The sequence below is a fragment of the Penicillium riverlandense genome (genome assembly GCF_028828495.1).
Source record: "Penicillium riverlandense strain IBT 135883 chromosome Unknown utg000003l_segment0_segment0, whole genome shotgun sequence".
In the NCBI taxonomy this organism is placed as follows: Eukaryota; Fungi; Ascomycota; class Eurotiomycetes; order Eurotiales; family Aspergillaceae; genus Penicillium; species Penicillium riverlandense.
In genome coordinates, this window is record NW_026643196.1 from 2,836,121 (window position 1) to 2,859,937 (window position 23,817).

The 23,817-nt window shown below is 53.2% G+C and overlaps 10 protein-coding genes across 10 annotated transcripts; 7 read left to right on the forward strand and 3 right to left on the reverse strand.

The window, feature by feature from the left end:
- Positions 1-297: 297 nt before the first annotated feature.
- Positions 298-2,016, forward strand: N7474_004812 (uncharacterized protein; the record flags this gene model as incomplete). Its single annotated transcript, XM_057196227.1, has 5 exons — positions 298-364; positions 430-503; positions 563-633; positions 681-1,857; positions 1,912-2,016. The coding sequence occupies 5 exons, from the start codon at positions 298-300 to the stop codon at positions 2,014-2,016; spliced, it is 1,494 nt and encodes a 497-aa protein (XP_057053623.1).
- A 1,030-nt stretch (positions 2,017-3,046) lies between these two features.
- Positions 3,047-4,362, forward strand: N7474_004813 (uncharacterized protein; the record flags this gene model as incomplete). Its single annotated transcript, XM_057196228.1, has 4 exons — positions 3,047-3,082; positions 3,152-3,483; positions 3,594-4,181; positions 4,251-4,362. The coding sequence occupies 4 exons, from the start codon at positions 3,047-3,049 to the stop codon at positions 4,360-4,362; spliced, it is 1,068 nt and encodes a 355-aa protein (XP_057053624.1).
- A 575-nt stretch (positions 4,363-4,937) lies between these two features.
- Positions 4,938-6,840, reverse strand: N7474_004814 (uncharacterized protein; the record flags this gene model as incomplete). The annotated part of the gene is made up of 2 exons (XM_057196229.1): positions 4,938-6,626; positions 6,679-6,840. 2 exons carry the CDS (start codon positions 6,838-6,840, stop codon positions 4,938-4,940), a joined length of 1,851 nt encoding a protein of 616 aa, XP_057053625.1.
- Positions 6,841-7,491: 651 nt separating this feature from the next.
- N7474_004815 (phosphatidylserine decarboxylase 1) lies at positions 7,492-9,129 on the forward strand (the record flags this gene model as incomplete). The annotated part of the gene is made up of 1 exon (XM_057196230.1): positions 7,492-9,129. The coding sequence occupies one exon, from the start codon at positions 7,492-7,494 to the stop codon at positions 9,127-9,129; it is 1,638 nt and encodes a 545-aa protein (XP_057053626.1).
- A 460-nt stretch (positions 9,130-9,589) lies between these two features.
- Positions 9,590-11,496, forward strand: N7474_004816 (Auxin Efflux Carrier superfamily; the record flags this gene model as incomplete). The annotated part of the gene is made up of 4 exons (XM_057196231.1): positions 9,590-9,842; positions 9,903-10,069; positions 10,132-11,363; positions 11,424-11,496. The coding sequence occupies 4 exons, from the start codon at positions 9,590-9,592 to the stop codon at positions 11,494-11,496; spliced, it is 1,725 nt and encodes a 574-aa protein (XP_057053627.1).
- A 392-nt stretch (positions 11,497-11,888) lies between these two features.
- On the reverse strand, positions 11,889-14,243 carry N7474_004817 (multicopper oxidase-domain-containing protein; the record flags this gene model as incomplete). Its single annotated transcript, XM_057196232.1, has 7 exons — positions 11,889-12,251; positions 12,348-12,771; positions 12,827-13,027; positions 13,077-13,234; positions 13,290-13,618; positions 13,683-13,856; positions 13,916-14,243. 7 exons carry the CDS (start codon positions 14,241-14,243, stop codon positions 11,889-11,891), a joined length of 1,977 nt encoding a protein of 658 aa, XP_057053628.1.
- Positions 14,244-14,837: 594 nt separating this feature from the next.
- Positions 14,838-16,926, forward strand: N7474_004818 (nonhemolytic phospholipases C family protein; the record flags this gene model as incomplete). The annotated part of the gene is made up of 5 exons (XM_057196233.1): positions 14,838-14,951; positions 14,999-15,081; positions 15,138-15,526; positions 15,577-15,963; positions 16,016-16,926. 5 exons carry the CDS (start codon positions 14,838-14,840, stop codon positions 16,924-16,926), a joined length of 1,884 nt encoding a protein of 627 aa, XP_057053629.1.
- Positions 16,927-17,271: 345 nt separating this feature from the next.
- On the reverse strand, positions 17,272-17,810 carry N7474_004819 (uncharacterized protein; the record flags this gene model as incomplete). Its single annotated transcript, XM_057196234.1, has 2 exons — positions 17,272-17,672; positions 17,741-17,810. 2 exons carry the CDS (start codon positions 17,808-17,810, stop codon positions 17,272-17,274), a joined length of 471 nt encoding a protein of 156 aa, XP_057053630.1.
- Positions 17,811-18,373: 563 nt separating this feature from the next.
- Positions 18,374-20,018, forward strand: N7474_004820 (Zn(II)2Cys6 transcription factor domain-containing protein; the record flags this gene model as incomplete). The annotated part of the gene is made up of 2 exons (XM_057196235.1): positions 18,374-18,444; positions 18,512-20,018. The coding sequence occupies 2 exons, from the start codon at positions 18,374-18,376 to the stop codon at positions 20,016-20,018; spliced, it is 1,578 nt and encodes a 525-aa protein (XP_057053631.1).
- Positions 20,019-21,506: 1,488 nt separating this feature from the next.
- On the forward strand, positions 21,507-23,596 carry N7474_004821 (uncharacterized protein; the record flags this gene model as incomplete). The annotated part of the gene is made up of 2 exons (XM_057196236.1): positions 21,507-22,766; positions 22,820-23,596. 2 exons carry the CDS (start codon positions 21,507-21,509, stop codon positions 23,594-23,596), a joined length of 2,037 nt encoding a protein of 678 aa, XP_057053632.1.
- Positions 23,597-23,817: the final 221 nt, after the last annotated feature.

Consider the following 23,817-nt stretch of genomic DNA (forward strand, 5'->3'; position numbering starts at 1 on the left):
CCCGAGTGGACGAGGTCACAGCGTAGATCTGGGGAAAGACTAGAATAACACTCCATAATTGGCTGTTGGTTCAAACTTCCCTTTTGGGACGAATCCTTCCAGTGGGTCTTTGAAGGCTCACAAGGAGAAAACTTTACAGCCGATGAGCAGATGAGGCCAATGTATATGATGATGTAAACCAACATTTTCCCAAGTTCACCTGGGCGTACGGCTGAGGAGCAAAAGCTATAAGAGTTCGGGAACTTGCAAGCTACTCTTCCGTGGCCATCTTCATGCTTTGCGTTAGTCAATGCCACTATGCCGACTGATGCCAATAACCAAGATGTGGACTCTGCCCGGCCTCCCGGAACAGTCCGGCTTGAAGGTGAGTGGCATGATGCGCTACCAGCAAACATGCAGACATGGTCTCATCGTTGTGTACTACGGCAGAACTGTCACGACCCAGCGAAGCGGCCGAAGTTATCCTGCAGCCAAAGCCTTCCAGTGACCCCAATGACCCTCTGGTAAGATTACTATTTAAAGCCCTTCAAGCACCAAATGCTAAACGCATGAAACCTGCTAGAACTGGCCGCTATGGCGCAAAAATCTGAACTTCGGGCTCGCCTGCTATTATGCTATGATGGTTCTTGCACTGTGAGTCCCCTGGTCGGGAGAGATGTACACGCAATCTAATCTAGCAGGATCGACGTGGCTACAGTAACTTGGGGACCAGTGAACCAGGAGCTAGGCTTTAGCTATGCGATATTAAACGATAGTTACGCTGCCGGCTGCGCGGCCCTTTCTATTGGAGCTATTATACTCGTGCCTTTCTCACTCAAATACGGACGACGACCGGTCTATATCCTCAGCAGCGCCGCTCAATGCGGGCTTTGTGTCTGGCTTGCTAGGATGCAAAATGTTGCAGACCTCATGCTAAGCAATATTCTCACTTGCATTATTGGAGCCCTTTCGGAAGTATTAGTGCAGATGACGGTAGCAGATGTCTATTTTATACATCACCGAGGAACCGCGAACACTATTTACTACTGGTGTATAAATCTGGGAGCGACGTTCTCGCCATTAGCCGGCGGTTACATTATACCCTCTCAAGGCTGGCGTTGGGTCTGGTGGTGGATGGTCATCCTCCTCTTCGCCGGACTGGTCGTTTTCATATTCTGTTATGAAGAAACGATGTTTTCACGTCCGATTCATGGGGTAGCAGGACCTGACAAAATTCATCCTGAGCAACTATTCCATAAAAAGGGTCCCGAGATGCCGCTGTCAGGTGCAGACGAGACGCAGGCGGTACATGTGGAATTAACAGTCGTCCGCATCGATACGTCGATTCCGAAAAAGACATACTGGCAGAAGCTAGCACTTTGGTCCACCTCACCAATGTCGCTTAGTCAAATGGCGAGGCAAACCTACCAGCCGCTTGTGATCCTATTCAGCTTCCCAGCGGTTGCCTTTATGGCACTCGAGTACGGAATGCTGAATGCCTGTACCACGATCACAGTAACGACATACTCGTCGGTCATGACGTTGCCTCCGTATAATTTTAATCCGCAGCAGATTGGCTTAATGGGTATACCCCTATTCGTCGGCACCACACTAGGAGCTCTAGTTTGTGGACCGCTAAGCGACTCGCTTGTCCTCTACCTTGCTAAAAGACGGCAAGGCATCTACGAGCCCGAGATGCGACTTTGGCTCGCTCTCGTCTGCACCCCTCTCGTGCCCGCTGGCTTATTTATGTTTGGAATCGGCCTGAATCACCAGTCACACTGGTTGCTTCCCGCATTCGGTCTGGGTATTAGTTCATTCGGTATTGTCCCAGGAAGCAGTTCAGCGTTAACATATCTCACCGACGCCTACATGGACGTACGCATACCCCACCATTCACCTCAACGAATAGCATCAACTGACCCATACTAGATAGTCCCCGACTTCATGGTAGGTATCACGTTCGTCAGTAATCTGATCTCCACGCTTTTCGTTTTCATTCAAAACCCATGGAGCCAAGCAACCGGCTTAGGTTGATTCTACGTAGGCTTCGGCTTGATTGTTACCGCCATCTTGTTGGGCAACTTGATCTTCATATATTTTGGGAAGAGATTCCGCGTCATGTTCGCTGGGAAATACCGATCATATTCTGATCGGAAGGAGCTTGTGCCTTCTGTGATGTAAATAGCTCTCCACTGCTAACCATGTCGTGAATAAGCTCGTGCTTGCAATTCTGTGGTGTGACTTGACTGCTTCAGCGATTGATTGCCAACTGATCTCCTGTCGCACCAAGGGACGTTGATTCTCAGAGTGGGGCAATCAGGTGCCAATTGAACCATAGAATGGGACGAGGGTCCAACAGTCAGGAGGACTAGAAACAGCAGGATCCGGGATCGAGCCATTTAACATTAGATAGGATAACAAATAGCAAAGGCAGAATACTTAGAAATGTTGAAACGAGAATATAGGCCTAACCCTGAACCGATCAGAAGTTGACAAAAGATTGTAAATACATATAGTTCCAAGGGCAGGGCCTTCTTTTACTTCCGCTAAGATAAGATTTCACGCTCGTAAGTATGATGAATTACCTACTGTGCAATGTTGATAAGATTATAGACTAATATACCTGTCTCGTTTCCAAGGATCCCGTTACCTCAGAGAGATGCGAAACATTCAGAGTAACCGTTCAAGTGCATTCCTTCTTCACAAAATAGTTTCATCCAGAATGGCAATGCATATCAGATCCAGTGGAAGAGCCAGTGCCACGACAGGAATTTGCCCTAAGGAGAGGTACGGAGATTGTGCTTATCAGGGGTCTTTTTGGAGCCTAAACTGCGATTGGCCGGGTCTTGGCATCAGGTTGGAAAACAATCCGTGAGTATCATGGAACAAGACAGTTTTGCAAGGCATTGTAGTAGATAACCGCCATCTGTAACTCGCAGCAGTCCGGGCTCCCATACTTGTACAACCGGACCGAGGCCCATATTCACCGCCCTGTATTCTGCCACCATCCCCGCAAAACGGACTGATGCCCGGAGTACTCCTACTTCTCGCACCTCCATCCACCATGCCTCTAGACACGATATACCTCACTCGCCATGGTGTAAGTCTATACCTGCCTACATACACACCTACCTATCCCTGAATAGCAGAACTAACACCTAACCGTCAGCACCGCCTCAACTGGACAATCGACTTCCGCACCGGCGAATACAAATCCCAATTTCCCACGCCGACAGGGAACCCAGCCGACCCGGCACTAACCTCCCATGGCGTGAGACAGTCGCATGAGCTGGCTGCACATATTACCGCACCGGAGTTCCATCCCAAGCCGTTTAGGGTATATTCGAGTCCGTTTTATCGGTGTTTGGCGACGATTCAACCGTCTGTTGAGGGTTTGATGCGAATTGCTGCTGAGCAGGGGCATAATGGATCTAAAAGGAATGGGAAATGGGGGATAGAGGAGGGTGCTGTGTTGGATGTGAGGCTTGAGAATGGACTTGGGTTAGTATTTCCCAAATACCCACCCACATACACTAGCTCCCGGCTTTCCTTTCTTCCCCCGGCCGTTTCATATGCCAGTTATTACTATATATACTAACAAGACGATAAAGCGAATGGTTCGGCCCAACAACATTCTTCACGCACCCCTCCCATCCAACTCCTTCAGAGATGCACCTGCACTTCCCAAGCCTGGTCCAACCCCCAGAAAAAGAAACCTACACACCGCTCCTCCACCCCTCCACGCGCGGCGAAACAATAATCCAACTACATAACCGCCTTGCCACAGCACTGGAGGGAATAATCGCCGACGTGGACGCCGAAATCACTGCGGTAGAAGCGGATCTCCCACCGGAGAAACGTACCAGCAAGTCGCTTTTGATCTGCTCGCATGCAGCGCCGCTTATTGCTATGGGACGGGCTCTGACGGGATGCATGCCGGAGGATAGTTCTGTGGAGGATTTTGCGGTTTTTACGGCGGGGTTAAGTACTTTTCGCCGGAGGGGTGTGGGTATAGATATTGATAGTGGGCATGGTCAACGAGGTAAAGAGGACGAGGGGGATCTTGCTGGGGGGACGAAGATCCTGCGTGGATCAACTCGTGTACCGGACTGGATGAATGGGCGCGGTGTTGGTGGTGGGTGGGACTGTGTCTCGAATGGGGACTGTAGTTTTTTGAGCGGTGGTGCTGAGCGTGGATGGTGAGTTCTCTCTTCTCTTCCTTCTCTTTCTTCTGCGTAAGTGCCCATACTAATGGATTGATATGACAGGCATTTCAACGGCGAGGAAGGCTTCGATACAGGACCTATGGCTCCGCCATCTGATACATCTTCCGTCTTGTCGTCTACCCTTGAGAGCAGTAGATCTGGGGCCAAGCTATAGTCTATGCATACATCATACAGTGTCGGTATACTACATACTACATAGAAAGAAAGTGGAAATAAGAATAAAGCTGAATAATTTTGATACTCCACATACCTGCCAATAGAAAAGGGAAAAACAACTCTGGTTTGAAAAGCAAAGAAAAACAAAAAAACAGTTCTCCCCCGGAAATTCAACCAAATCATCGAAAAACACACAAGATTTAATTGAATCGAAACACACTTCAAGAAAAAATGGTAATCTGGCAGAAATTCGTACATGGTCTCATACATAATAGGGAAATGGAGAATGAAGCGCTCAGGTAGATGGATGGAAGGCGATGCAAATGCAAGGCGATGGTGGCGCTGCCGAGAGATAACAAAAGAACAGCATGTGTAATCGCTTTCTTGAATGTGCGCTAGATTGCGGTGAAAAATGGTTGTTGTGAAATGGAAAAGACAAAAGCAGGGGGGTATCACTTGAACAGATGCTGGTGGTGTACTCCTAGATAGAAGTCTATGCAAACAAGAAAGGGTGTCGTTGTAGATTCAGCGGTCTTTTCAACATAACCGCGTGTGGGCAGTGGTGATTGTGATTTAGGCGGCGTTGCCAGCGCCAGCCGTCTCCTGGACGGGCTGGGCGTTGTTGGCATTGGCATTCTCATTGTGGTCAGCCTCGGGGGCAGTCTGCTCACGCTGCTGCTCTTCCTCCTGACGGGCACGCTCGGCGTTCTGAGCGGCCTCTGCAGCATTGCGGGCCTCAACCTGACGCTCTCCGATACCAGGAACTAGGCTGGCCAAAAAAAGAAGAACCGAGCGTTCCGCGCGGCGGATGTGGTGCTGAATGCCACCAGCCACGGTGTTATCCTGTTCATGGTTAATTGTAGCAGGCTGGGTGGCTCCCGCCTGGGCCTGGTTCTGAGCATTCTGCTCGCCAGGTTCACCAAGGTGCACGAGTCCCTCGAGGTGGCGCTGGATAGGCGCAAGCACCATTCCATGCAGCTGCTGAGGGATCTCCGTGTCAGATATAAGAGCAAACAGAAGTGCACAGCCGACAAAGATGATACGAGTCCAGGTCCCCGGGTCGCTGATCATGTAGCAGAAGAAGTACAGTCGCATGAAGAGCCAAATGCGGCGCAGATGCCGGGCAAAGCCACGACGTTGCTCGGCGGGGTTGGGACGGCGCTGCTGGTCGAGAACTGCATGGCGGACGGCGTTTCCGACAATTCCCTCTTGGGGTCCAGGGGCCAGAGCAGGGCCCGTCTGGGTAGAAGTGTGCGGCGCAAAAAGTGGTGCCTGGACTGTACCTGTGGTAACCGGGGGCGTGAGAATCCCCTGAAATCCATTCGGTGATCTCACCAGGTAGGTCCGGCGGATCGGGATGGCAGATGGATTGTCAAATGGCCAGGAGGGGAACCGGGTCTGGACGACATGGAGTTGGTCGACGCGCTGGTAGAGGTTGCAGATGCGAGTGATCAACGACTCGACCTCGCCATCCCGAGCAGCAAAGTAGTTGCGATACCGTGCGTCCTGGATCTGGAACAGCTCGTTCCGCATCTGAATGATGCGATCCATCGGAGGCAAGCTACCCACAGCAAGCTGGCGTTCAGTGTTCTCGATATCAACACGTAGCTCTCTAATGCGGCGCACGCGGGCAAGTTCCTCCTCCACAGAAAGGGGCGCTTCTGAATGGGAAGACCGAGGGGAGGTTGAATTGGCTTGACCAGGCCAGGATGCGTTTGTAGAAGACATCTGGGAGGCAGTCACAACCGTCGCTGAAGACTCAGTGTTTGTGTTTGCTGGCGGTGGCGCTTGTTCAGAAGAATAGGGAGGCGGAGGGTAGTCATTGTGGCGTCTCGGAATGGCTACTTGATAGTGACGGTACAATGGGTCCTCCTGCCGTCCGGGGTACACGGCACGAGCAGCGTATACTCCATGGCCAGGACGAGGAGGCCAGACTAGCTGACCTTGATTTTCATGCCCAACATTCTGCTGCATGGGACCGACGATCTCACGATTCTCGTGGTCTAGCTCCGTAGGCATCTCTGGCCCTGAAGCGACGGGCCGGGACGGTTCTCGCTGTGGGTACGGACTTGTCTGTCGCATTGGGGCCGGATCAGGCCCACGCAGGTCGTACATCCCATCTCCAATTGGATTGGCAGTGTGTTGTGGATGCCTCAGGCGAGGAATGTTGGAAGAGCCATGATTCATAGACGTCGAGAAGGCCGTTGTAGTAGGTGCGGGAGGTCCGGGTGGCAGCACAAGGTGGATGGAGTATTGGTTACCCTACAAAGAAGTTAGTGGCCAGAACACAAGAACAAAACACTAAAAACCTTACATCAATCGGAGCCAGAACAGCTTCCAATGTCACATCATCCTGTTCAAGGCGCTTGCCGCCATAGATGAGGCGCTGCGTCGACGGCGCGGGGTGGGTTGCGATAGCAGCGGCCAGTCTATCCTTCAGCTGCGCAATTGTAGTTGAGAGCGCAAGATTCAACATAGTGATGCGATTGTGAGGGGCGAGTGAAGGGCAGAGAATATGAAGTGTGATTGTGGTAGGGCTCGTATTCGCCTTAGGCGACGCGGCCGGTGGAGAGGTGGACGCCATCTCCACGGATTGTAGGGCCTGGCTGTTTCCTACGGCGATGATCAGAGGATCAATCCTCGTGAGGACAAAATTGTAGATGGCTGTGTGTGGGAATGGGAGCGTCGGGGCCAACGGTCACTGCCACCGGCTTCCCCAGCCTTGTTGAGCACAGAAGCTGCCCCGAATGCGGCCGCTATCTTGATATCTGGCTTCAAGGCTGGCGATAAGACGGATGGCAATGTGTCAGCGGAAGGTAGAACGATCACAGCGGGACACCAAAAGACACGGAGAAAGCAGCGGGAAACAGGGTTTGACACTGAGTCTGAAAGGACAAGACGGATGTGCGGTAGTGTGCAGAAGAAGACAAGAAAGCAACTTGATGAGGCGTGAGCAGACAAGCTGGGCACGAGAAGATCTGCCGGGCGGTGAAGCTCTAGGCGGTGAGTCGGCTAGGATCCAAAACAAAAAGACATTTCCCCTTTGGGATGGCGATAAAACGTCTTCTGACCTCTGCCGGTGTATGCTTCTTGGCTGATGCCCATGGACTGAAGCTCTGGCAGCATTATGGCCAAGCGCCTCACATCATCTCTCTGTTTGTGTCATTTTGCCCCTATTCGCCGGGGTGTCGCGCCGATGGAGGTTTTTTCATTCAGGGCAACGGCCCGGCACAAAGCCAGCGTTCGCCATTTCTCGTCATCCAAATCGTGGAGACAGTACCACAAAGACAATAATCATGACAACAATAATGGAAAAGGAGGGTTTGGGTCTCGCCTCCGGTTTGCCCTGCGGAATACCAAGGTGGAGTGGTACCCAATTCCGGTCGGACTCGGTATTGGCTTCATAGGGCTGCTGCAGTTCTACAAGGCTCATCGAGCGGAAAAGGAGCGACAGGCTCGGGATGCTGGTGAGGAGGACTGGGAAAATGGCCGGCGGCCACCTCGCCGCCCTCGAATTGTGCCCACGGGGTCCTGGCAGGTTCAGATCATGTCCACATTACCCCTGAAGGCCATGTCGCGGCTCTGGGGTCGGTTCAACGAGATTGAGCTCCCGTACTATTTCCGGGTGCCGGGCTTCAAGCTGTACTCGTGGGCCTTTGGGGTTAACCTCGACGAGGTCGCGGAGCCTGATCTGCACACCTACCCGAACCTGGCGGCATTTTTCTATCGCAAATTGAAGCCAGGCGTTCGGCCCTTGGACCCAGATCCACATGCGCTGTTGTCGCCGTCGGATGGCCGGGTCCTGCAGTTTGGCATGATCGAGCGCGGCGAGGTCGAGCAGGTCAAAGGAATGACCTACAGCCTAGATGCGCTATTAGGGTCGGCCACGCCTTCGCACGTCGACCACACCAAACGACTCACGGATCAGATCACGGAGCCGACCTCAAAGGATGCGGAAACCATGGCCGCGGATGAGGAATTTGCCCGCGTCAACGGCATCTCTTACACCCTCCCTACTCTAATTTCTGGTGGCCCGGGACAACCAGCGACGCGACGGGCCTCAGTGGATGCCTCTACAACGTCCAAGCCTGCCACCGAGCTCGAGGTTCAAGAAGAGCTGGCTCTCGGGGATGGGACTCCGTGGTATGCTCCCCAAAAAGCTCACAACCACGGACTGTTCTACGTGGTGATTTACCTGGCGCCCGGAGACTACCACCGTTTCCACTCGCCCGCCGCCTGGGTGGTCGAGAGCCGGCGGCACTTTGCCGGTGAACTGTACTCCGTGTCGCCATACCTGCAGCGCCACCTCCCCGGCTTGTTCACCCTTAATGAGCGCGTCGCCCTTCTGGGCCGTTGGCGCTGGGGCTTCTTCAGTTACACACCCGTCGGCGCCACGAATGTCGGGTCCATCAAGATCAATTTCGATTCGGAACTGCGCACCAACAGCTTGCTGACTGACAGTGCTGCAGACCTGGCAGCGGCCAGAGCCGCTAAGCGGGGCGAGCAATACCCCGGGTTCGTCGAGGCGACCTATCGACACGCCAGCCAGGCCCTCGGTGGACACCCCCTGCAGCGTGGAGAGGAGATGGGCGGGTTCCAACTGGGTAGCACGATCGTGATGGTATTTGAGGCTCCATTGGGCACACGCAAATCGATTGATGCCGGCTGGCCGGAGGAGCATCGACGCGGCGGCTGGAGGTGGAGCATTGAGAAAGGGCAGCGCATCAAGGTGGGCGAGAAGCTCGGGTATGTGGAGGAAGAGTAAAACCAAAGGAGCTAGTAGTTGCACGGGCTGTCGTGTAGCCGATAAAAGACGATGTGTATTATACCAGTGTTTGCTTGCCACCCGAGTCATACTACATAAGTTACTCGCCTCGATCATGATTCTATACTCGTTCGTGCACAGACCAGACCATTCCTGATTTGCGCGGATAACGATGGGTTGCGTCACCGGGAATAACAAGGACGGATTATAGCATGGTAGTTCAATTATTCTTTATTCCAAGACTTGGTTAAAATACCAAGGTCCATTCTGTCGTGCATTCAAGCAGGCCATTTCATTACCTTTGGACGATTCTCGTTGTTGGCCCGACCGTTGCTCCAACTAGTCATCTAGGCAGACGAACCTTGTTATCAAGGAGCGGACAATCTCTCTTTCTTTCTCTCCCAGGGAAAGGCCCCTCCATCATCTTCATCCTCATCGCCATCTCGCGCTCTCTCTGTCCATGGCCATTTTTAACGCGCCCCGTTCCTTTCAGAATGTCGGCGCCCTCTCCTCTGCCCTGACCACAACGGGCGTCTCCGACCGTGCCAGTCATCCCTCCTTCTTCCATCTAGTCCTCCTGGTCTTTGAGGCCGTCCTCGAAGTCGTCTGTGTCAGTCTGCCGGGCTATATCGCTGCTCGTCAGGGCATGTTAGATGCAGATGCCCAGAAACTGCTGGCCAATCTCAACGTGACCCTCTTCACTCCCTGTCTTAGTATGAATCCCACGCTCGAATCATCGCAGCGCCCGACCATTGACTGACGGACGAATGTAGTCTTCACCAAGCTCGGCTCGCAGCTGACAGCAGAAAAGCTGACCGACCTGGCTATCATCCCTGTGATCTTTGTCGTCCAGACCTTCGTCTCATATGCCTGTTCCTTCCTTGTCTCACGATGCTTTCGATTCAAGAAGCGCAAGTCCAACTTCGTCGCTGCTATGGCGGTTAGTGTTATCATGTGATGATCACCATCAGAATTATCGTGGCTGACATTTTTCTCCATCAGGTGTTTGGCAACTCCAACTCCCTCCCCATTTCCCTCGTGGTCTCGCTCTCGCAGACCCTCAAAGGCCTCCACTGGGACCGCATCCCGAACGACAACGACGATGAGGTAGCCGCGCGGGGGATTCTATATCTGCTTATCTTCCAACAGCTGGGCCAACTGGTCCGCTGGAGCTGGGGATACCATGTTCTGTTGGCGCCCAAGGAACGATTTCTCGAAGAAGCTGAGCGCGCGGATAGCGCGCACACGCGCATCGAGCAGGGCCAGGCGCATTACACCGATAATCCCAACCAGACAGACCCGGATGAGCCGCTAGTGCGCACACGCAACTCGGATGATCTGGAGCATCATGACGGCGGGTTCCCGTCTGGAGACCAAACCCCTGTGACGGCGCGAACCTACTCATACACGAAGCTGTCTATGCTTCATTCCGACGATGCAGCGGATGAAGATACTGATCCTGAAGAAACCCAGTCTTTGATCGGCCCACCGCCGCGAGGCCCGTTCTTGCCTCGTCAGAGCTCCCAGGGCCACATCTTATCGTTTCCAGATGTCGAGGTGACGGCACGAGAAGCCCACGAAGCGCAGCAGACCCGCCTCCAGATCTGGAAAGCTTCTCTTCGCCGAAATGGCGACCGCCTCCGATGCTGGTTTGAGAAGCGAACAAACGCAGTATATCAGCGTCTCCCACCTCACGTCCAGAAGGGGCTCACAGTCTTCACTCATGGAGCAACCCGCTTCCTCCACGGACTCTGGGACTTCATGAACCCGCCACTGTGGGCAATGCTGGTCGCAATTATTGTAGCCTCGGTCCCAGCGCTCCAAAGCCTCTTCTTCGATGACGGGACCTTCATCCGCAACTCCGTCACCCGCGCCATCGACCAAAACGGCCAGGTCGCCGTGCCGCTGATCCTTGTCGTGCTGGGCGCCAATCTCGCGCGCAATACCCTCTCTCAAGAAGCCCTCGCTGACATGGAACACCCGCAAGACGAGCGCAAGGTTATTATCGCTTCTTTGATTGCGCGCATGCTCCTGCCCACTATTATCATGGCACCGTTCCTGGCTCTGCTGGCCAAGTACGTCCCCATCAGCATCCTTGATGACCCTATCTTCATCATCGTTTGCTTCTTGCTGGCTGGTGCGCCCTCCGCGCTGCAGCTCGCGCAGATCTGTCAAATAAATAACGTCTACGTCGGGGCTATGTCTAAGCTGCTTTTCCAGAGTTATGTCGTCTGGTATGTTATTCTCCCCTCACCCTCGATATGGAAATGTGGCTGATCATGAGTCTCTTCTAGGATCCTCCCATCCACGCTCATCCTCGTCGTGTGCGCCTTGGAAGTAGTGGAATGGGCCTCCGCCGCGACTTAGGGAAACTTACTTCCTCACTTTCGTTCCATTGTACGTGTATGAATCTGAAATGGCGAAGCTGGTCCTTGCCTTCTTGTTACTCTCTTTCTTTCATCTTTACACGGGAATGGTGTTTTTGCGGCGTTCTGCTATATGCGCTCGTTGGAGGCCAGGATCATATTCGATCCGTACGGATCCATTCTTTGCATTGCGCTTCCTTTGAAGGAATCATGTTTATGTCGTTATCATCAACGACAAAAGCATTATTCGAACAGGCGACAGTCTATTTAATTCTACCCCGGAAATCCTTGCTCCTAACAAAGATGAGACTTTCTTTCTAGAAATCTTCTATTGTACTATACAATGCATGAGTAACTAGGCAACATGTATACATCAATTGGAACACCAGGGGATCAGCCAGAACAGATCCCCTTTGAACCGACATGAGCTACAACTCCACCCGGATCACCCTGTACATCAATAAGCATAGCCATCCCCGTCGCAAGATGCCACAGAATATGGCAATGAAACATCCACACGCCCGGGTTATCCGCGCGAAAACGTAGCACGGCGTACCCGCGGCTGGGGATCTGGACTGTGTCGCGGAGGGAGGCGCGGGTGAGGTCGTAGGGTTGTTCTTGGGAGGTCTTTGCGTTTGTGTTGTCTGTAGTTTCTTCGGGTTCTAGACCTGGTGGGTAGTCGTCGACGAAGGGGTTGAAGGAGCCCCAGCCGAATGTCGCTTCTTGGACTGTTAGGATGTAGAAGTGGTGGCCGTGCTGGAGGGCCGTTAGTATAATAGAACCAGAAGTTTGTAGCGTACGTTGGGTATGGTATATAGGTATCTGAAACCAAAATAGAGAGAATGTACCCACCAAGTGAAAAGGATGCGGTCCCTCATCAAGGTTATTCACAACAAGATCCACCCACTGTGTCTCCTTTCCAGTCGTAAACGAGAACTGATTCTCATCCCATTGACTCCTTGGCAGAGCAATCAGCGGCACGCGGGGATCCTGCTGTGTCTGCCAGGACGTATGGTTGAAATACCCGAATGGCACGTTGGCGTTGCGGGCCATTTTCTGTATCTTCGTGTAGACGATGTGCGTTTCCTGTGCTTTTGGGGGGAGGTTTTTGAGGACTGAAGGGGAGGATGGGATGTCGTCGAGGTTGATAGTGTTGCGGATTGTGGGTTCGGAGAGTTTGCCCTTAGCCGCTGATTCGGGGGACGAGGATGAGGGGAGGTAGTTTATTTGGAAGGTTTGTTCGGGTGTTAGGGCTGGGTTGACGTATTTGAAGCATCTGGGTGGTTTGTTAGTGACATGGTTTTGTGTTGTGAAGGGGTGGGCGTTGATACTCTTCGTCTAGAGAAATCATTATAGACGATTGCTTCGGGTCTTTTGGTGATGAGTGAAGGATAAAGTCCATGCGTTGGCCGGGGTATAGAATGCCAATCGAATTAACATCGTTCTGCACAGAGCGCGCTGTGTCGATGCTATCCAGCTGTATAAGGTCTAGATGCTCTTGGTCGAATATGAGGGAAATCCCAGCCAGAGCACTGTCACGTAGGTTAGCTAAATAGTCCCCATGGAAGGTATGATACACACCCAGTGTTGACAACACGAATCCGGTACTTCGTGTCCGGGTCAAGGTCAAGAAATGATGAATTAACCCATTGGGCCAGGCAGTCCAGCGGACGAGCGGGAACGGCCATAGAACAGTCAAAATGGCCCACTCCATTGACCAGAAGGGAGTCAGGAACAGGCTAAAATAATGTCAAAAATCGACGGAAACCGAGGGAAACGGCGAATATATCATACCTCATTCCCGAAATTGCCTGGCTCCTTATACCAAGCAAGAACGTCCCCAGATCGCCGATGATACCAATCTCCAATGAGAAGCAGAAGCTCCTTATCGTAGCTCGACTCGTCGCGGCCATGCTCACGGGAAATCAGTCCCCGAACGGTAGACTTGGGAGTCGGTGCATGAACCACCAGACCGCCGTACAAGCCATCCGCTCTCGAGGTACCCGAGTGTGCGTGATACCAAAATGTGCCGCTTTGGTCTAGAGGGATGGTGAAATTATAGACGAACTGGCCTCCTGGAGGGATGGTACATTGTGATACCCCTGCCGCGCCATCCATGGCATCTGTGCGTGATTAGCCGCGGGTGGCTCCTATACATCGTATGTCTCAACTTTAAAATGAACTCACTGGCTACATGGAGACCGTGCCAGTGTAAGGCAATTGACTCCTCTTGCAATTCATTAGTGACGGTGATGACCAGTGTATCGCCAGAGCGAGCCTCAATTGTTGGGCCCGGAAATAGGTCTTTGTTTTTGCCCATCTCGGTCAGTTGGTTTCCCTCGCCAGTGTAGGACAGTCCCGCTCACCATTTATCAGATAGACCTGTTTCAACACACCATCTGGCCGTCGGTTCCCCGTACTAATGCGCCAATCCCGATACTGTGTTACCGCTGGACGGGGGGCATGCTCCTCTGGGCGAAGCTCAATTCTAGGGCGGAGAGCAGCCGCATTCTCAGGTTCAGGCTCAGGGTTATGTGGGTGTTGAATTGGCGATATTAACCGGTCGAGGGAGAACTCCACCGGTCCTTGAAGATATGCCAACACAATCAAGAGGGACACTGCCAACGCCCAGCTCACAATAGGCCATGGTCGATATTGTTTATGATGTTTCTGTTGTTTTCCCAGCTTCTCTCGCGGTCGTCGCATCTGGTCCTCCGGGCGGGGGGTTCTCCGACGCCTGCTCTCCATGGTGGTCGGAGGGTGGTCAGGTCCGACACGCGATTTTAACCTCCTACTGCATGTCACCGTTCCCTTGCCGATCAAGCTGAAGCGAGGGGGAACAATTAACTGGGGTGGATCGATGCAGGGGATGCGACCCCACGTGCCCCTGGCACCTTCACTGATTTGAAACCCGCAGATGCAGCTGTCCTTTGCATGAACAATGTTCGACTTCCGATCGGACCGAGCAGATTAACGCAGACCCAGCGCAACTGTCACGCAACCAACGCAGAATGACCATTGGCGGGTTGTTGAATTCGCATGATTCATCAATATGGAGTCCGGCATGCACGAGGGATCCGCCCATTGGCCCCTTCTGGCTTTCTCTGCGACTAATCAATAGCAAGGGCCCTGTTGGGAATGTTGCTGATCCTGAAATTGTGACCGTGCAATTATCTCGACCCCATAGGGGTCCGGAACGGTGCCGAGGACGCCAGGGTGGGATGAAAGGTGTGGCATTACTTTAAGTACTGCTGGGCTCCTCCTTCCTTCGATCTTCTCAATCGCGCCCCCACCCTTAGTCTTCCTGGATGCTGTGATATCATGGCTCCAAATACGCGGTCAATGCTGGCCACTGCCCTGGCAGTGCTGTTGAGCAGCACTCCAGTCTTCGGAGACTCTCTTAAGGACATTGAGCATGTGGTTATCTTTATGCAGGAGAACCGCGCGTTCGACACCGTATGTCCTACTTTCGGAAGATCATAGATTTAAGCTAATGATGTCAGTACTTTGGGACTATGGCTGGAGTCCGTGGCTTCCAGGACCCAAACGTCCAGGTGAATGCAGACGGGAAACCCGTTTGGTATCAGTGAGTAGTGTTACAGCACTGCCAATTGGTGAAAATGGTTCTAACGTGGAACCAAGACATGTCGACTCGAGCATGTCCAGCGATACGACCACTTTGCTGCCTTTCTACCTGGGTTACAAAGGTGGCAATTGGTCTGATGCTATTCAGTGCATGGCGGCCGGTGACAACGGCTACCAGGCCAACCATGCAGCCCTCAACAACGACTTGAACAATATGTGGGCGCGGAACAACACCCCGTGGAGCTGGGGTCATCTTAGACGGCAGGATATCCCCATTCAATTCGCTCTGGCGGAGGGCTGGACCTCGGGCGACATGTATCAGGAAAGTCAAATCACAGCGACCAACCCGAACCGTGTCACGCTAGTCAGCGGCTCTGTAAACGTCCCGGGAGGCCCGCAGACTCCGGATCAGGGTGGAGTATATATTGATAACAACGAGGTGCCAGGTGAGCGAGCCTTTAGTCTAGTGTTTTGCGGGGTTCTAACAATAAATCAGGCTGCGAGAGCAAGAACGTCAATTGCTACCCGCTCAAGTGGAAGACCATCTACGAGTTCTATCAGGATGCTGGAGTCGACTGGCAGGTCTACCAGGACAAGAACAACTTTGACGACAACCCGCTGGCCTGGTTCCAGCAGTACCAGACCGCTTCGAAGGATTCTCCGCTCACCCAGCGAGGCATGTCCTACCTTGGACTGGATGACTTCTACAACCGGGCTGGCAATGGCACTCTGCCAGAAATCAGCTTCATCGTCGGTCCCATGGAGCTGTCTGAGCACCCGCCGTACCAGCCCAAGGATGGCGGCTGGCTGCAGAAGAAAGTGACCGACGCGGTTATCAACAGCCCCAAGTACAAGAACACACTGCTGATGGTCAGCTACGACGGTAAGAAACCATCCGATCCACAGCTCGAGAGAAGTCCCTAACACCGATCCAGAGACCGGCGGCTGGGGTGACCACGTCACTCCTTTCCACTCTCCGAAGGACACTCCTGGAGAATGGTTAGAGGATCCGTTGGGCTTGTTTGGCGATGTCTTCGTGGGGCCTGGCTTCCGGGTGCCCTTCTACTTGATCTCCCCGTGGACCCGTGGGGGCAAGGTCTTCACCGAACGCGCAGACCACAACTCCCAGATTTTGTTCGTGGAGCAGTGGTTGGAAGCCCGTGGCTACAAGAATGTCGTGACGAATGAGATGGTGCCGTGGCGACGTGCTCACATGTCCAATCTGCTGAATGCATTCGACTTCGACCACCCGGACTACTCTCTTCCCAACATTCCCGTCGCTGAGACCCCAGAGACGAACAGTAAGGGTACCTACATTGGCTCGGCTCAATGCCAGGCCAAATATTCTCCTCAGCGCCCTCCTGTTCCATATGGCGAGCAGGGTGATGAGGAATCTGCCCTCTGGTTCGAAGAAGGCTACAAGCAGGTCGTGGGCTACCTCACCGAGGGTCGCTATCTGACCTTCGAGAAGGGCGGGTCCGCTCTAACGAACCCGGGCCAGGGCAATCATCTGTCCAGCAGCCCTGCATCCTCCAACCACAGCGCCAAGTCTCAGCGCTGGGTGATCCACTACAACAGCGACGAGGAGAGCCAGAAGTTCACCATCTCGAGTGCACTGGATGGCCGCTGGCTTGGAGCCGGTGGCAAGCTGTTTCCCAATGACCAGCCGTCCAACGCAGCGGAGGTGAAAATCACCTTCCTCGGCGCTGGCCAGGGCTATTCTCTGCAGTATGCCGCGAGCGGTGCGTATATCGATGTCGCCCACGGCGGATCCCTGCGTGTGTCTCACATGCCGAACGTGCCAGCGAATGGCTACGCGGTGTGGAGTGTGTCCTATCGGGATTAAATGAATGAGCACTTGGTAGTGTCTTCTGCCAAGTGGTGCATATATAGAAAGCATGGTTATGGTGCCGCATGCATATAGCAAGAGAAGGGGTGACTAGTGAGAGTAGATACATATTATACGATGGCATGATTTGATGCTATGAGGCTGTTATTGTAACATATTCTTTCTCAGTAATCGGCAGACTTGTTGTACTCGAGGTTGCACAGCCTGCGGCTGTGTGCACGCAATTTCCTTCTTGCTGGCCCTGGGCTATCCGACCCCGATTTGCAATCAGTATCAACATCTCAGACCCATCTATGCAGCCGCGATGGTAAACGGTCCTGCAGCATTATAAATCGTAGGCATCTATCCCAACCCAAAGTCAACATCGGTCAAAGGAAACTTGGGAAAAATACATACCTGCGGCGCCGTAGGCAGATCAGTACTCAACCTCAAATACCAAACATCCCCATTCTTGACCTTAGGCAAATGCTCCGGGATTTTAACCGCCACCGCACCATCAGCCTCGCGGATCCCAGTGGCAAGTCTGATAGACTGGTCAAACGAGATGGTATCCAGGTGGCGCACGGGGTTGTTGTACAGAAACACGCTGTACTCGTCGCCGGGGTATTTATTCAGCGGGTCCGAGCAGTGCGTTGTTGGTTTTCGGTTGAAACGGAGATGGATGGTTTGGCCGGCCGTCACGGTGGAATGGTCTGGGATTCCTTGGTAGACATTTACGCAGGCGTAGTCACGTTTGCCCCATGCTGATTGATCATGGTGAGTCTGTCTTCGGGGCAGGGTCCATGTATGGACGAGGGAGAGGGGAACCTACGTTGCCATTTGTCGAAGGCCATGGCGCTGGTGGCTAGGATGGAAGTTAGGATTGTTCCTGAGAGCTTCATTTTGAGGAATTTAGAATAAGGAAAGCGGAATGGATGTTGGGGGAGCAATGTAGATCAGAGTGGAAGAAGCCTCTTATATAGTTTTTGACTATATCCTGCAGTACCCTCTTCCATCTACTCCGGAGAAACACAAGATCCTAAATATAACTAAACTTTGGCAAAATCGTATCTCTCACAGTGGCTGGTCGTGTCTCACTCACTCCACTGGTGGATCGTCGTTTTTTTTCGCAGCTTGGCATCGGGGTGGAGTGATTGATGCCGACGAGGATGAGACCTGCTGATCTCTTGCCACAACAAGCCTCACGTCCGAGTTGGCAAATCAGTAAGTGATGTGTGCCTGAGACCCTGCAGAAAGAAGCGTGGACGGCTTCGCCCCAATAACATCAGTCGGAGATGCTGCGCTTACTTCCGAATGTACTTGACCGCCGCCGACCCACTACTCCGCTCTTCAATTCATTTTCTCACAACTACCCTTTAGGGGGCAGCAATGGGAGAGCTACACGACCCGACAATGAAATTTGAGAGTCGATAGAGGCTATAATCGCCTCGATCTCGTTCTGGGCATGACGACACCCCGCAAAGAGTCCGGCCGGGTTGGCAGCACCAAGTCCAGGACAGGCTGCGATACCTGCAAGTAAGCTTGCCGAGCTACCCCCATTACCTGCATAGTCTTGGCAGAATGACTTACATTTTTCTCCCAGGATTCGGCGTGTCCGGTGTGGCGAGGAGAGACCGTTCTGTCTGCGCTGCACCAGCACAGGTCGGCGCTGTTTTTACCGCGCCCAGCACACAGCCAGCGTGCCGAATTTGCCCCAGCTAGACAACTATGGGCAATCTTCACATCCCGAACGGCGCGCATTCGAGTATTACTTCCACCAAGCCGGACCTGCTCTCTCAGGGATCTTAGACCTCGGTTTCTGGAGTGGTTCCGTTCTGCAAATCTGTCGCCTGGAGCCGGCAGTGTGGGATGCGGTGATCGCACTGAGTGCGCTTTATGAGCGCCCTCCCGTTCACGAAGCGCGTCCATTTTCACTCCTGAAAAGTCCGGCTGCGGTGCGGCATAGCTATCATCATGATGCGCTGGTGTGGTATTCTCGCTCACTGGCTGCCTTGCGGCAGCGGATCGAGAGCGGCACGGCTGATGTTACAGTGTCGATGATCGGCTGTATTCTGTTCATTGCCATTGAGCTCTTGCAAGGAAATCGCAATGCTGCCATGACATTGTACCAACAGGGGGCGCAGATGATGACCAGTGACATGGCAACAGGTGGTCGAACGACGTCTTCACTACTCCTCTCCACGATCAAGTCTCTTTTCCAGCGCCTGGGTACCTGGGTATTCGTTATTCGAGGCGTTCGTGAGGATAGTTGGTTCCCTGGGCTGGATGATATGACGGAACAGTTCACCTCGTTGGGGGAGGCCCGAAATGTCCTTTGCAGTCTTGTTGCAGAATTCAAGGCTCTCAACACCGATTTTAAAGATCATTGGCATGGAGGTATTGACGATCGCCTACGAGACTCGCCAGCTCTCATACTGCGACAAGAGCATCTGCTCAAGCAGCTGCAGATTTGGTACGAGCTTTTCACCTCTCTTCAACCCATTCAACAAAGCACCGGTGAAGTTGACGGTGCCACTGCAACCCTTCTCATGACCTACCTCAGCATCCTGGTCGAAACCAGGGCCTGCTTGAACCCCAGTCAGATCACGTTCGACCAGTACGAGGCCGAGTTCATCCAGATTCTCGGCTACGCTCCCGCCGCGATCGCATCAACATGCAACCCAGACGGCAGACAGCCCTCATTTACTTTTGAAATGGGGATCTACCTTCCTCTCTTCATTACCGCGCTTAAATGTCGCGCTCCCCTGCTGCGACGCCAGGCATTGCGGTTTCTGCTGCAAGCCCCGGCCGTGCAAGGCTTGTATATGTGTATTCCTACATCTCGGCTTGTGGCCATCCTCATCGCCTTAGAGGAAGACTCGACGATATCGCTGGACGATGTCGCATCATTAGAGGATCTACTGGGACGGCCTGGTCGGGTCCCGACAGCTCGTGAGCGCATCGACGGATTCATGGTCTCGTCGCAGGAGGACGAACACGGGGAACCACAGCCGTGGTTGAATTATACACTCCGCGATGTGAATATTGACGGGTCGGTCTGGATTTCCCAACGATCCCTGCGACTGCCCGCGCTGGCCAATACTCAGTAGGGCTGGCTGCATCACGCGATCAACCCCCTAATTTTCAGGCATCAATACCATTCTTACCACTCTCTGACAATCGTAACTTACATCCCCTCTCACTCTCCCTGCCCAACTTCTCCCACCTTCCACTCTTCATCCCTGTCCAGAATGGAATTTATTATTCCAGCCTCCAGGGCATTCAAGTCAGCCATCAAACACGACCACTATCGTGACCCATGATCATGTTTGCTCTAGCCGATTCTCATCTGAACCAGAAAGGTACTATCTGGCCCGGCCGTGATCCTCCCATGGCGCCAAAGATAACCAACCCAAACACTAATCACCCCACATGCGACAAACTATGCCCTCTGCGGCCTACTATCTCTCTGTGTACGATGTATCGCTCTGTGTACAATCACCTTATGGACGACATGATTCCCGGCGCGACAACATACTGCTGATATGAATGCATTTCCCTGTGCGACCACATTGTCTGTCCTGACTTCGACCTGCGTACAACGCCATCAGACCCCGACCCGGAAGGTGATCGTGTGCCCCTCCAAATCCTTTCTCTCGCGACAGTTGATCGCAACTATGCTATGTATGAGGGGACCGTGGGCGCCTCCTTCCCCGGGTTTCCGCCAGGCGGGGAGTGTATGCCAGATCCGCCAGGCATCAAACACCGGTCACCTGAGCGATAAGCCCGTTCGCAAACTTTTTGCCACTGGAACACATTTCTTTCTGCTGCCGCATTGCTCTCTACTCTTCTTTGTGTCCGCAGAGTATTGTTTGAACTTCTGCGCAGCTCTAGATTGTTTCATATTGTGCAAAGCCTGGACCGAGCTTGACTTATTCCCCAAGGTCCTGAACGCTGGGACGTTTCCGTCGTTTCTTTTCTGGGTCCGACAAAATCCCCCACCTCCACGATTGCCGGTGCATCTTTGCTGCCTGATCACTTTTGCTTTTCTCCTGAATTCTTTACGGGAAGAAAGGTTTGTTGCGCATCTGCTCTTCGTCCCCCAACCGTGAAGCTCTCCCAGGTCCTCGAATTTGCTGGATCTCGGGCTATCTCATTTGCACATGCCATCCTTTGCCGAAGACAATGATAGTCCCGATCCCGACATGGCAGGTAGGCTTTCTCCTCTATTTTAGTTTGTCTTATCAGCCCTCGGCACATAGATATCGATTTTGCGCATGCCTGAATTTGCCCCACGTAAGGATCAACCGATCTCGCCCCTATCGGGCGGAGCTATCAGGATTGATCCCACCCTGCTTTTACCATGTGGCACACTTCATGTGCACTTCATATATCTCAATTCCTGTTGCTAATCCTCAACAGATTCTCCGCCTGTTCGGGGAACGGGATTGCGTGTTCCTTCGCTAGAGAAGCGTGTGCGCGCAAGTGGGACCAATATTGTCGGCTCCCCACCAGACGGAACATCCTGGAAAGCCCCCCGTGCTCCTCCCGTCACGAAAAAAGTGACCGCACGACCACCGCATTATTCACCATCGGTCATGCCGTCTCTATCTACCCATTCAAGCGCGAAGCAGGATGCTGCCACGAAGGAGGACTTGACCAAGTCGGAGGAAGACCCTCAGGCCAGCCTGTTTCACCAGGTGTACGATTGGCTGCAGCACGAGAAAGCAAGACGGAAGACCCGCAAAGCGCGCAAATCAGCTGAGCTAGGCGTGCAAGAGGATGCTCATACGGATGTCGACGGCCCGGTCGACGGGTCCAACGCTGTGCCTTCGGAAAGCTCGTTTTCCCTGGAGAAGCTGGAGAAAATTCTTATGCAGTATGGCAACTCGCGGCACGGAGCCGCTCTGGGCCCCGTTCAGTCGGTGCGGCGGCCACACCGTCGCCGTCCAAAGGGTTTGCGAAGAGGGTCGGCGTCGGAGTCTGATACTACTGATGTTGAGGCCGCTGTCCCAAGTGTGGATGCTGTTCTCGACAATTCAAAGACCCTCGCCTACACTGGTGGCGTTGCAGCCGAGGACGACGATGCTGCAAATGAGAAACTCGCCGCGGACCGGGAAGGTTGGGTCACTTTCAAGACCGAAATCGTTCGTCTTGCGCATACGCTGCAGCTTAAAGGGTGGCGTAAAGTCTCCATGGACTCTGCGGCGGAGATTGAAGTGATCCGGCTTAGTGGCGCTCTGACGAACGCCGTGTACGTGGTTCATCCACCGAAACATGTCCCTGTCAAAAGGTCCGAAAATGGATCTGCGGAGCTGGTTCCGAGGAAGCCTCCGCCGAAGCTGCTACTGCGTGTGTATGGTCCCCAGGTTGATCACCTCATTGATCGAGAGAAGGAACTACAGATTCTCCGCCGACTTGGGCGCAAGAATATCGGCCCTCGTGTGCTGGGAACTTTTATCAACGGCCGATTCGAAGAGTACTTCGAAGCTCGCCCGCTGACCCCGCGGGAACTGCGAATCCCGGAAACAGCCAAGCAGATCGCCAAGCGCATGAGAGAGCTGCATGATGGCATCGAGCTTCTCGAGGAGGAAAGAGAAGGCGGTCCGATGATCTTCAATAATTGGGATAGGTGGGTGGATCGCTGCGAACAGGTCACCACGTGGTTAGACAAGGAGATTATGTCTTCGCACAATGAAGCCAAAGCCGCTTTGGAACCGTGGCGTCGACGCGGCTTCGTCTGCGGCGTGCCATGGGCGGTGTTCCGCAAAGCTGTGGACAGCTATCGGATCTGGTTGATTGCCAGCTGCGGCGGAATGGAAGAAATCAAGCAGCAATTGGTGTTTGCCCACAATGATGTGCGTGTGTTCATTCCAACGCCAGATCTCATATACTAATTTTTTCATACCAGACCCAATACGGCAACCTTCTTCGCTTGGAGCCTGCCAGTGAGTCGCCGCTGCTCTTACCGGCCAACGAACATAAGCAACTCGTCGTCATCGACTTCGAATACTCATCCGCTAATACGCCCACTCTCGAATTTGCGAACCACTTCACGGAGTGGTGCTACAACTACCACGACGAAGAACGGTCGTGGGCCTGCAGCAACCGCATGTATCCCACGCCGGAGGAGCAATACCGATTTGTATCGGCCTATCTTACCCATCGTCCCGGTATTCCCGGCTCTCCATTCGGGTCTCCATCTATTCGCGCCCGTACCGCTACGCACATCACACCACTTTCACTCGACGATGGACCTGATGGAGTCAGCTCGCAGCAACTGAAGGCAGAATATTTCAACCAGGACGAATTGGATGCACAGGTGCGGCATATCCTGCACTACACCCGTCTGTGGCGCGTGATGAACTCCGCGCAGTGGGTGGCCTGGGGTATTGTCCAGGCCAAAGCGCCGGGGATGGAGGAAGGCATCGCCGAAATGGCGGCCGCTGAATCAGACCCGCACGACGCACACACCGGCCACGGGGATGACAATGACCACGACAATGGCACCAAGACACCCGCGGTGGATGGAGATGTCGACGAGGAAGAAGAATTCGATTATCTTGCCTACGCGCAGGACCGCGCCATGTTCTTCTGGTCTGATATGCTGGCGCTGGGCCTTGTGAATGAGGAGGAGCTTCCTGCGCCGATGGTTGAGCATATTAAGTCGCGACTTCTGGAGTACTGAGATTCATAGTGATGAGTTTACGATATGAATGGCTGCATATAGCAACTTACATAGTTCTACCTTAATGATAGTTTATTCAATACCTCATCGTGGGATATACAACAACTTTCACGGAATACAAGAATATAATGTTAGAATTGACGTAAGTCTATCACAAGGGGGTGGGTATCCATGGATGTCGTCAGAAGTGAGGCAAGCCCTGCAATGCATCAAGCATGAAG